We start from the raw sequence: 13,461 nt of genomic DNA on the forward strand, positions 1-13,461 counted from the left end.
CTTATTCTATTTTCTGATTTCTGGAGACTGAAGAATTTTTCTGTAGCATCACCTTGTGTCCACTTATTTAAAGGAGCTAGACTACAAATCTAAATATCAAAATTCAGATTTATATAATGCAGTGGCTTAGCATTTTTGCACAATAAACATTGAATTAATTCTCTTTTTTGAACTAACCACCGTACTAATGTGAGTGAATTAATTCCTGAATGGCCAATTTGTTCCATGTAACAAAATGATCAAAATAGCCTAATTATTTAAAAATTTCTAATTGGTTATTAAAGGTCTATACCTTTATACCTCCAGGCAATGCAGCCTATTCCTTAGTAGATCATTATAACACTAGAAATAAACAAATAAATGCATGATAAATGAGAACCATTCATTACCTACTACACGATTGGGCCCACAGCATGTCAGGTTCAGGTGCATAATAATTTTTTTTTTAAGAGACAGGGTCTCACTCTGTCACTCATGCTGGAGTGCAGTAGTATGATCATAGTTCATTGCACCCTCAAACTCCTGGGCTCAAGTGATCCTCCCACCTCAGACTCCCAGGTAGCTAGGACTACAGGCATGTGCCACCACACCTGGCTCCTTTTTTTTTTTTTTAGAAATAGGATCTCACTATGTTGCCCTGCCTGGCTGGTCTGCTTCAAATGATCCTCCTGCCTTGGCCTCCCAAAGCTCTGGGATTATGGGCATAACGCTCTTCATCCAGCCTATAATAAATTTTATAATAACATTTCACAATCAAAGTTAGGTTTTCTTGCATGTTGGAGAAATAGGGTACTTTTCAGCCAAAATTTCTAATTTAACTGAATGTTCACTCATATTGATTTCTTTCTTATTGCTCCTAAAAGTTATAACAAATTACATATAAACTTTCAGGACACTCTAAAGAACAATGGTGACCTGCACTCAGAACATGAAGGCAGCCTTGAAATCCTTACTTTATCATTCCCACAATCTGGGGCAAGTACACATAGAAGTGCAAAACTTTGTGTGGGTGCAATGATGCAATAGCGTATACTCTGGTACCCATTTCCTTTGACCTCCAGTTAACTCAAGGTCGTATTTTCAGTATTACTTTAGTTAACTATGTAAGCCTGCATTCTTGTCTTGACATTCCAATCTAATTTATATTCTTCTAGTCCTGATTATTTTTATTTATGTTTTTCTCTTTTGCCACTTCTACTCCTTATAAATTTCCCCCAAACAGTCTTTGGAACAAGGTTTGGATGTCAAATTAATGAGATCAAAATTGACTTGGTTGACAGATTTGTGATTAACATAGAATATGGCTTGGGACATTGAAAACATCATACACTTTTAGGTTGGCTAGCACTGTGTTGAGCACTTAACAAATTTAAAGAATTATAACAAGACCTGTATTAAAAGTCTGGCTTCTAGACTTCTGATTTATGAGGGCTTTACTATGTGTTAACATTTTATTTCTAGAAAATTCAAATAGTAAGCTTTGGCTGTTATTCATTCATCTTTATAACTAGAATTTCTAAATACAAACCAGCCTAATTGTACATAAATTTAATAGAAACATGAAGTGACATGATAATCCGGCTTCACTAAATTATTTTGTAATGTTTACCTTTTTCAATTTTTAAAATGTTTAATTGTCATCAAATACACATAACATAAAATGTAGCATCTTAACCTTTTTTAAGTGTACCTTCAGAGGCATTAAGCACGTTCATATTGCTATGCTACCATCACCATCATCCATCCACAGAATTCTTTTTGTCTTGCAAAAGTGAAACTCTGCTTCATTTTTTTTTCTTTTTAATAATCATTTTCACAGGTACCTGCAAAACAATAAGATTACATCCATCTCCATCTATGCTTTCAGAGGACTGAATAGCCTTACTAAACTGTAAGTACCAGTGCGAATTAATTTGCCCATTCCATGGTAGTCTGACAGCCTAGACTATTCCAATCCAGACCAGCCTCCCTGTCCATGACAGTACCAAGGAGCCACGCCAATGGTGCTGAAGGGGCAGTAGAGCACCGTGGCTAAGAGCGTGGGATTGTGAGTTAGACAATCAGTCCGAGTCCTGATTGCCTTATTTACTAGGTGTGTGACCTTGAGCAATTTGTATTCCTTTCTTTTTTTTTTTTTTTTTTTTTTTGGTTTGAGACAGAGTCTCTCTCTGTCACCCAGACTGCAGTGCAGTGGCGCAATCTCAGCTCACTGCAGCCTCCGCCTTCCAAGTTCAAGCAATTTTCTGCCTCAGCCTCCCGAATAGCTGGGATTACAGTTGCCCGCTACCACGCCTGGGTAATTTATTTTGTATTTTTAGTAGAGATGTGGTTTCACCATCTTGTCCAGTCTGGTCTTGAACTCCTGACCTCATGATCTACCCGCCTCAGCCTCCTGAAGTGCTGGGATTGCAGGTGTAAGCCACTACGCCCAGCCAATTTATATTCCTTTCTAAGCATAAGTTGCCTCTACTATAAAACACAAATTATAATAGTTCCTACCTCAGGGATGTTGTAAGAAACAAGAAAATCCATGGGAAGCATTAGGCACACCGTGCCTGACACATACTAAGAATTCAATGTACATTTGCCATGGTGACAGGAGTGATGACTGAATGAACTTAGACAAAGTAAAAGCCTGATGCAGCCAAGCAGGGTGGCTCATGCCTACAGTCCCAGCACTTTGGGAGGCTAAGGCGCAAAGATCCCTTGAGCAAGAGTTTGAGGCTGCAGTGAGCTAGGATTGCACTACTGCACTCCAGCATCCAGCATGAGTCATAGACCAAGACCCTGTCTCTGAGGAAAAAAAAAAAAAAAAAGCCTGATGATGATATTTGTGATGAAGAAGAAAAAACCCGAAGACTTCCCTAGTTATTCAATTATTCTTTTTTCACTAATCCCACTTTTACAAATGCATGAAATACTGTAAGGTTAAAGAAAGAAAGCTTTTTGTGGTAAAATATACATAATCTAAAATTCACCATTTAACTGTTTTTAAGTAAACCATTCAGTGGCATTAAGTACATTCACATTGTTATGGAACCAACATCACCATCCACCTCCAAAACTTTTTCATCTTCCCCAACTGAAACTCCACATTTGTTGAATAATAACTCCTCATATCTGTCTCTCCCCATTTCCCCCTCTCCCCAGCCCCTGGCAACCATCATTCTACTTCCTGTATTTATTAATTGGCTACTTTAAGTACCTCATATGAGGAGAATCATAAAATATGTAGTTTTTTGTGTCTGGTTTATTTCACTTAGCACAATGTCTTTAATGTTCACATGTTGTAGCATTTGTCAGAATTACTTTTTTTAGGGCTGTGTAATAGTCCATTGTATTTATATACCACATTTTGTTTAACTGTTTATGTGTCAGTGGACATTTGGGTTGTTTCTACCTTTTGGCTGTTGTGAATAATGTTGCCATCAACACAGGAATACAAATATCTGTTTGGGTCCCTACTTTCACTTTCACTTTTTCTGGGTATATACCCAGAAGTGGAATTGCTAAGTCAGATGGTAATTCTTTGATTTTTAAGGGACTGCCATTTGATTTGATTTTGATTTTTTAAGGGACTGCCATACTGTTTTCCACAGCAACTGTACCATTTTACTTTCCAACTAGTGATGCACAAGAGTTCCGATTTCTCCACATCCTCACCAACATTTGTGTTCTCGTTTCATTTGCTTGTTTTGACAATAACTATCCTAATGGGTGTGAAGTGGTATCTCATTGTGCTTCTTTTTTTAAAAAAACAGGCTTTCTCAATGTTCCATTTTATTGAGTTCTGCCATGCAGCATTCTAGAAGTAACTGGAAAGAAGTATAACCAAAAATCACATGAATACATAACTCCCTGTATTTCCATTTGTGTCCACTTGTTTTCTACCTATCCTGTTCTCTATCCTAATGCAAGAAACCCATTCCAGTCAGATTTTTAGCTTGTGGTATCAGAGTTTGGGATTGAGTCAAGAAGAGCACCTAGTAATTTACTGAACTTGAACTTGGGGGGGCGGAGGTTGCAGTGAGCCAAGATCGTGCCACTGCATTCCAGCCTGGGCATCAGAGTGAGACTTCATCTCAAAAAATGATAATAATAATCATTAGATACCTGATGATTTATGGATCTAAATAATGATTAGATCCATAAATATTCATTAACCCTCATAGAGTGCACGTATTTTAGGTAGACACCATGAGGGCATAGAAAGATAACTCAGGCTGGCTCCTTTTAAGTAGTTATACCTTAGTGTTTCAGGTAGAGCACTGAGCTGTCACTGGGGAGAGGCAGGACTCCTGTTCTCTAGAAGTTTATGATCTAAGATGGGAAAATAATGCCAACATATATACAACATTAGAGAACCACTTTTTAAAAGTACTTAAGTTCCAAACCTGTGTTGCTGAAACCAAAATTGCTATTATGGTTCACTGAAAGGAGTGATTATCTCAGGTCCAGAGCAGTAAAGGATGGCTCTGACAGATGAAGAGGACTGGGCAAAACAGGTGAGCATAGGGAGCAATAGTGGATCAAATGTCTTTTACCTGGAAGTTTTTTGTATAAGAGAACCCCCTGAAGTTGTAAGTCATTTCTTACCCCTTACTGTGCCCACCTGGGCTCCAGGTTTGCAAAGGAGGGAAGGAAGAGGCTCTATCATGGGGTGCCATTGCTCACTAGCCCTGAGCAACCCAGCAAGGGAGAACAGATTCCTGGCAGGAGAAATTCTATAGGATGTTTACTCAAGATATGAAAGACTGAAGAAGAGAGAGAAATCAGTGTGAATCCTGTATTAGTGGAAGTGAAACTTGAACTCTTACTTGCATGTGAATCATAAGCAGAAAGAAAAAGGAAAGAGGGAAGAAACTGGAGTAAGAGGCGTGAGCAGAGACACTGCTGTAAAACATAATGTGTACTGAATGTTTATGGCATGCATTGCCTCTATTAAACCATAGGAAGTAGATCCTGATATTATCCCCATTTTAGTGTTGGGGAAGCTGAGGCTTACAGGAATTCATTGCTTGCTCAAGGTCACTGTTAATAAGTAGAGGAGTCAGGAATCAAACTGTTCGATAGCAGATTTAGTGCAGTGAATTGCTACACTAGAGAGATTGAGACATGAGTGAACATGGCAAGAAGAGGAGATCAACACAATAGAATAGAGAGTTATTTCACTTTACAGAGGAGGGGGATGTAAAGATGGGTAAGGCAGAGTCAAACTCTTTAGCAAGGGATGCAATACCCTTTTGTCCAGAACAGGCCCCTGCCTGCCTCCTAGGTTTATCTCCTGTCTCTCCTCATAGCCCCTTCATGGTGAGGCCCCATTGAATTACCTGGTGATTTCTTAACTTGTCAGACTCTCATACCTCTTGCTTTTGCATAAGCTATTTCCTCTGCCTAGAATAGCTCCTGCCCATTCTTTGCTTTGTGAATTGCATGTCTTCATCCAAGACTCTTCTCAATTGTGCCTCTGTTTAGCAAAGCCTTCTCCTGTCTCCTCATTCCTCCACACTCTGAAGTCCCTACCCCTAGCAAAGCTGGGTGCTTTCTCCTCTGCAATGGCAGAGCAACCATGCATTATACACTTCCCTCTATTTCCCTGACATTACAAAGTAATCTGTTCACATGCTGTGGCCTCTCCAGACTCAAAGCCCCTTAAAGAAAGGGATGGCATGCTTAGCACAGTGCCATGGGGTAAGTATTCAAAATAGGTTAATGAATACATGAATAGATGAATGAATAGATTGATTAATTATGGGGAAATTTAAAACTAGGTATGATAAGGTAAGTGATAGCAATTCTTAGAGATTCAAAGGCTGGGAACTGGCATGATGAGAATGCTATATGAAAAAATTTAAGATGGGTGATTATTGTTTATACTTTTCTTATTGTAAGACATCAAAAAGATACAAATTTATTGTAGTCATTTCTCCTTTTCCAGGTATCTTAGTCATAACAGAATAACCTTCCTGAAGCCGGGTGTTTTTGAAGATCTTCACAGACTAGAATGGCTGTATGTTTAATTTATGTGGCATTTTATAGCACTAGTTTTTAGATTCTAGAGATATATAAATGAATTAATCTTTTTCTTCTGGCTGGCAGGATAATTGAAGATAATCACCTCAGTCGAATTTCCCCACCAACATTTTATGGACTAAATTCTCTTATTCTCTTGTAAGTACTAAACTAAAGCAAATATTTCAATCAAAGGCAAAGACATGAATAAAAATTAATGCTTAAATTTAATACCATTAAATTTGGATTTGTTAAAACCCCAAAGAGGCCTTTTCAATGAAAAACCTTTTCTTAATCATATTCTATAAGGCTAATTATAGTTCCAACAATTTTAAAAGATTTTCTGTCTTCTAGAATATCAGCCCATAAAAACTGAATACATTCTCACTCATTATTTTATCACAATATTCTTTTTTTTTTTTTTTGACATGGAGTCTCACTCTATCACCCAGGCTGGAGTGCAGTGGCGTGACCTTGGCTCACCACAACCCCCGCCTCCTGGGTTCAAGCCATTCTCCTGGCTCAGCCTCCCGAGTAGCTGGGATTACAGGTGTGTGCCATCACGCCCAGCTAATTTTTGTATTTTGAGTAGAGACGGGGTTTCACCATGTTGGCCAGGCTGGTCTTGAACTCCTGACCTCATGATCCACCTGCCTTGGCCTCCCAAAGTGCTGGGATTACAAGCATGAGCCACCGCGCCCAGCCTTTATCACGGTATTCTTAAGCACATCGTTACTGTCTATAAAGGCAGACCTCAATGATATTGTGGGTGTGGTTCCAGACCACTGTAATAAAGCAAATGTCACAATAAAGCAAGTCACACAAATTTTTTTGGTTTCCCAGTACACATAATAAAGTTATGTTTACACTATACTTAGTCAATTAAGTGTGCAATAACATTATGTTTAAAAATGTGCATACCTTAATTTTAAAATTCTTTATTGCTGAAAAGTGCTAACAATCATCTGAGTTTTCAGCGAGTCGTAATCTTTTTGCTGGTGAAGGGTCTCATGTCAATGTTGACAGCTGCTGACTAACCACAGTAGTGGTTGCTGAAGGCTGGGGTGGCTGTGGCAATTTCTTAAAATAAGATAACAATGAAGTTTGCTACGTTGATTGACTCTTAATTTCATGAAAGATTTCTCTACGGTATGCAATGCTATTTGCTAGCATTTTACCGACAAGAGAACTTCTTTCAAAATTGAAGTCAGTACTCTCAAATCCTGCCATTGCTTTATCAAATAAGTTTATGTAATATTCTAAATACTTTGTTGTCATTTCAACAGTGTTTATAGCATCTTTACCAGGAGTAGATTCCATCTCAAGAAGCCACTTTCTTTGTTCATCCATAAGAAGCAACTCCTCATCCGTTGAAGTTTTATCATGAGATTGTGGCAATTCAGTCACATCTTCAGGCTCCACTTCTAATTCTAGTTCTCTTGCTATTTCCACCACATCTACAGTTACTTCTTCCACTGAAGTCTTGAACCCTTCAAAGTCACCCATGAGAGTTGGAGTCAACTTCTTCCAAACTCCTGTTAATGTGAATATTTTGACCTTGCTTTCATGAATCACAAATTTTCTTAATGGCATCTAGAATGGTGAATGCTTTCTAGAAGGTTTTTAATTGACTTTGCCCAAATCCATCAGAGGAATCACTATCTATGGCATCAATAGCCTTACAAAATGTACATCTTAAATAATAAGACTTGAAAGTTAAAATTAGTTTTTGACCCATGGGCTATAGAATGGATGTCGTGTTAGCAGGCATGAAAACAACATGAATCTCCTTGTAGATCTCCACTGGAGCTCTTGGGTGACCAGGTGCATTGTCAATGAGCAGTGTATCTTGAAAGGAAATCTTTTTTTTCTGAGCAGTAGGCCCCATGAGTGGGCTTAAAATATTTAGTAAACCATGCTGTAAATAGATGTGCTGCCATCCAGGCTTTGTTGTTCCATTGATGGAGCACAGGCAGAGTAGATTTAGCGTAATTCTTGAGGGCCCTAGGATTTTTGGAACAGTAAATGAGCATCGACTTCTACTTAAAGTCACCAGCTGCATTCACCTCCAACAAGACAGTCAGCTTGTCCTTTGAAGCTTTGAAGCCAGGCATTGACTTCTCCTCTCTAGCTATGGAAGTGTCGTATGGAATCTTTTTTCAGTAGAAGGTTGTTTCATCTACATTGAAAATCTGTTGTTTAGTGGAACCACCTTCATGAATGATCTTACCTAGATCTTCTGGATAACTTGCCGCAGCTTCCCCATTAGTACTTCCTGCTTCACCTTGTAATTTTCTGTTATAGAGACAGCTTCTTTCCTTTCCTCATGAATCAACATCTGCTAGCTTTAAACTTTTTTTCTGCAGCTCCTTCACCTCTCTCAGCCTTCATAGAATGAAGTAGAGTTAGGCCTTGCTCTGGATTAGGCTTTGGCTTGAAGGAATGTTGTGGCTGGTTTGATCTTCTATCCAGACCACTAAAACTTTTTCCATCAGCAATAAGGCTGTCTTACTTTCCTATCATTTGTGTGTTCATTGGAGTAGCACTTCTAATTTCCTTCAAGAATTGTCCTTTGCATTCACAATTTGGCTGACTGGTGCATGAGGCCTGGTTTTTTGACTTATCTCAGCTTTCAAAATGCCTTCCTTACTATGCTTGATCATTTCTAGCTTTTGATTTAAGGTGAGGAGGTATGCAAGCAGTATATCTTGAAAGGAAATCTTTTTTTTTCTGAGCAATAGGTCTCAAGAGTGGGTTTAAAATATTTAGTTAACCATGCTGTAAACAGATGTGCTGTCATTCAGACTTTGTTTTTCCATTGTAGAGCACAGGCAGAGTAGATTTAGCATAATTCTTGAGGGCCCATAATTCTTGTGGGACTCTTCCTTTCATTTGAACACTTAGAAGCCATTGTAAGGTCATTAATTGGCTTAATTTCATTATTGTTGTGTTTCAGGGAATAAAAAGGCCTGAGGAGAGAGATATGGGGGAATGGCTGATTGGTGGAGTAGTCAGAACACACACAACATTTATTGATTAAGATTGCTGTCTTGGCTGGGTGCGGTGGCTCACGCCTGTAATCCCAGCACTTTGGGAGGCCAAGGCGGGCAGATCATCTGAGGTCAGGAGTTCGAGACCAGCCTGACCAACATGGTGAAACTCCATCTCTACTAAAAAAAATTAGCTGGGTGTGGTGGCACATGCCTGTATCCCCAGGTACTCAGGAGGCTGAGGCAGGAGAATTGCTTGAACCTGGGAGGTGGAGGTTGCAGTGAGCCGAGATTGCACCATTGCACTCCAGCCTGGGCAACAAGAGCGAAACTTTGTCTCAAAAACAAAAAAGATTGCTGTCTTCTATGGGCATGGTTTGTGACACCACAAAAGTACTGCGATAGTAACATCAAAGATCACTGATCACAGATCACCACAAACAATACAATAATAAAAAGTTTGATGGCTGGGCAGGGTGGCTCACGTCTGTAATCTCATGCTTTGGGAGATCGAGGAGAGAGGATAGCTTACGGCCAGGAGTTTGAGACCAGCCTGGGCAATATAGCAAGACCCCATCTCTACCAAAAAAAAAAATTGTTTTTAGTTAGCAGAGCATGGCGACACATGCCTGTAGTCCCAGCTACTCAGGGGGCTGAGACAGGAGAATCACCTGAGCCCAGGAGTTTGAGGCTGCAGTACACCATGGTCACACCACTGCACTTCAGCCTGGACAACAAGGCAAGACCCTGACTCAAAAAAAGGAAAAAGTTTGAAATACTCTGAGAATTACTAAAATGTGACACAGACACACTAAGTGGGCACATGCTGTTGGAGAAATGGCATTCATAGACTTGCTCAATGCAAGGTTGCCCCAAACCTTCAATTTTAAAAAATGCAGTATCTGCAAAGTGCAATAAAGCAAAATACAATAAAACAAGGTGGGCCAGGTGCAGTGGCTCACACCTGTAATCACAGCACTTTGGGAGGCCAAGGTGGGCAGATCACCTGAGGTCAGGAGTTCAAGACTAGCCTGGCCAACATGGTGAAACCCCATCTCCACTAAAAATATAAAAAGAAAAAAATAGCCGGGCATGGTGGCAGGTGTCTGTAATCCCAGCTACTCAGGAGGCTGAGGCAGGAGAATTGCTTGAACCTGGGAAGCGGAGGTTGCAGTGAGCCAAGATTGCACCACTGCACTCCAGCCTGGGCAGACAGAGCAAGACTCTGTCTCAAATGAAATAAATAAATAAATAAATAAAAATAAAACAAGGTGTGCTTACATTAATCTTGGTAAAGAAAAAAATTCCTTTAAATCATTTCCTTTCCACCATTTGTTGTTGAAGGGTTTAGGCTTTTTTTTTTTTTTTTTTAGTTACTAACATTACTGCTTTCCTCCATATAATAACTTATATTTGTTAAAATTGTATTACTATCAAGTATTTACATATAATTAGATTATAATTAAATTATAATTTAAATACAATTAGAGGGAAGGCTGAGCATGGTGTCTCACGCCTGTAATCCCAGCACTTTGGGAGTACGAGGTGGGTGGATCATTTGAGGTCAAGAGTTCGAGACCAGCCTGGCTAACATGGTGAAACCCCGCCTCTACTAAAAATGCAAAAATTAGCCGGGTATGGTGGCGCATGCCTGTAACCCCAGCTGCTCGGAAGGCCAAGGCAGGAAAATCACTTGAACCTGAGAAGCAGAGGTTTCCATGAGCCAAGATCGTGCCACACCACTCCAGCCTGAGTGACTCCATCTCAAAAAAAAAAAAAAATTAGAAGGAAAAAACAACTAATTTAGTGGATTTGTGTGGTTTCGTAAGAATAATCATAATACCATGTTTGACCCAAGATGAGAAGAGAACCAGAAAAATGTGACTTCTTTGTCTTTTCCTTTTTCAGAGTACTGATGAATAACGTCCTCACCCGTTTACCTGATAAACCTCTCTGTCAACACATGCCAAGACTACATTGGCTGTAAGCGATTGTATCTTTTTTTAAAGAACTCAACTAAATTTTCTGTTTTTACCTAATTCATTCCAGGTATAAGATTGTTTTAGTTTTTCTTAAAAATGATAAGGGTTTTAATATCATATCACATTTCCTCAAACTGCTTTAACATGATTTTTATGTTAAACATCTACATTATCTAAACTAACATCTCTAAACTCTCAGCAAAATAAAACATCTCTCTCTATATATATATATATACTCTCTCTCTCTATATATATATACACTCTCTCTCTATATATATATACTCTCTCTCTCTATATATATATATATACTCTATATATATATATATACTCTCTCTATATATATATATATTCCCTGCTGATATACTTACCTACTAATTTGGTACAGAAAGACTAAGTCGTTTTAATTTCACTCTAGAATTCTGAATAATAAGAATATGATATTTAGCATTTATTTTTAAAACACTAATCATGATAAAATATGTTCCATGGAATATTTTACACAGTAGCTTTGCTTGTAGTAATAAGTATCACTCCACCATTCAGAACTCAACCATCCAGTAAATTTGCCTATTTAGAACACAAGTAAAAAATAAAAGAAAGAAATAACCAAAATAGCTATTAACAAGTTCAATCAACAAACTGCAATATGCTCTATCATATGAAAACTCCCTCTGTCTCTTATTTTATAAGAAATTCTCACAAGTTGATTGTTTGATTTCTAAGCTCATAGCAGATTACAAATGTCAAATTAAAAGGAAGAGGAAAAGTTAGAGTCAGAAGCATTGATTGTAGTCAGAAGTAGGGGGAGGGGGGAGGGATAGCATTAGGAGATATACCTAATGCTAAATGACGAGTTAATGGGTGCAGCACACCAACATGGCACATGTATACATATGTAACAAACCTGCACGTTGTGCACATGTACCCTAAAACTTAAAGTATAACAATAATAAAATTAAAAAAAATTAAAAATAAAAATAAAAAAATAAAAGTTAAAAAAAAAGTAACAACTATCAGCTTGATAAAAAAGCATAAGTGAGAAATGCTATAAAAAGCAATGACAGCAATTCAAACTGTACTAATTTGCAACCTCTCAGAAAAAAACAAACATCCTGAAAAGTTACTAAGTCCAGTAGGCATTTTGGTATGACAGTACAATACTGTACTACACATTGAAAACAAGCTAAAGCCATAAAGGAAAGGACAAATTAAGTTCAATATCCTTCATTAAAATTGAATTTTGGTTCAAATGAATACATTAGCATCTATTACAGCCTCAGTAATCCCAACTTAGTAATTAAGCACAATTGAATAATACTTACATAATTAGCAATTAAAATGTGTGCATTTAGACCAGAAGCGACTGTGTGCAGTATTATGCACAAGCAATAATAAACCTTGCCTTTGTCTATAAAAAGGCAAGAAAATATACAATATACTTCAGATAAACATCAAAATGATTAAGATGTATTACTAAAAAAAATTAAAATTAAAAATGTAAAATTAAAAATTTTGTTACTAAAGTTTTCATATGTAAATTCTAGCTATCCAAAACAACTTATTCCATTTGAATTCCTGACAGTGAATATTATCCTGATTTTAATTCTAGTAATAATAATACTTTGCTTTATAATTATTCACCTTTTTATAACTAATCATACTATTCTTACCTTGCATGAACTTTCATTTAGCACAGTATGAACTAGAAAATCTGATAGATTTGTTAGCCAAACATCATTTTAACTCTGCTTTAGGGGAAAGATACATACAAAATAAAGAGACAGATGACAGCCCAGGAAATTATGCTTCTAAGGTATTTGCAAGACAATAAACTGAAACCTATATTGGTTCTTGCAAAGCAATGAGGAACTGTAAATGCCACATTAAAAGTTGTAAAATTCAAAAAGAAAGAAATATAAGTAACAAGCAAGCATAAGGACAGATATGGCAATAGCCAAAGGTGAACTAAAAGTCAAGAAATAAAGTAAACTTTTCTTTTGAGATGAAATTAAGCAAGTTTACTTATTAGCCAAAGAAGTCAATATGAAAAGCTTGAAAATATAGAAGATGATGGGAATACATAATAGTGCAAAGTACTAGAAGACATGGAAAAGAATGGAAAAATAAAATGTGATCACACACACACACACATACACACAGTGGTGAAAATGAATGAACTATCAGTACTTCAATCAACATGACTCAATTTCAAGAACATATGAATTACTCAAGAAAAAGTCACAGAAGACTACATATATTACAATTCCATTCCTATAATACTGATTAAGATATAGAAAGCCACAAGATAGCAGTACTTCCTCTCTACCAATAAGAAAGAGCTTTATAATCTACAAAGTCATAATTTTGTGGAGCCCATCAGTAGGCTACAGTCATAAGGTAGCCAAATAAATGGAATTCTAAGAAGCAACAAGGAGATGTGGGACATACATACTATTTCACCTTTGGCAGAGCACAGG

General features: G+C 37.6%; 1 protein-coding gene across 1 annotated transcript in view; it reads left to right on the forward strand.

Moving 5' to 3' along the window:
• Window positions 1–13,461, forward strand: part of RXFP1 (relaxin family peptide receptor 1) — a gene marked incomplete at its 5' end in the record, with an annotated part of 129,514 nt that overhangs the window by 78,573 nt on the left and 37,480 nt on the right. The window contains 4 exon segments of the mRNA NM_001133200.1: window positions 1,820–1,891; window positions 5,939–6,010; window positions 6,100–6,171; window positions 10,911–10,985. Coding sequence (NP_001126672.1) covers window positions 1,820–1,891; window positions 5,939–6,010; window positions 6,100–6,171; window positions 10,911–10,985 — 291 coding nt within the window.

Source organism: Pongo abelii, chromosome 3 (assembly GCF_028885655.2).
Source record: "Pongo abelii isolate AG06213 chromosome 3, NHGRI_mPonAbe1-v2.0_pri, whole genome shotgun sequence".
NCBI lineage: Eukaryota > Metazoa > Chordata > Mammalia > Primates > Hominidae > Pongo > Pongo abelii.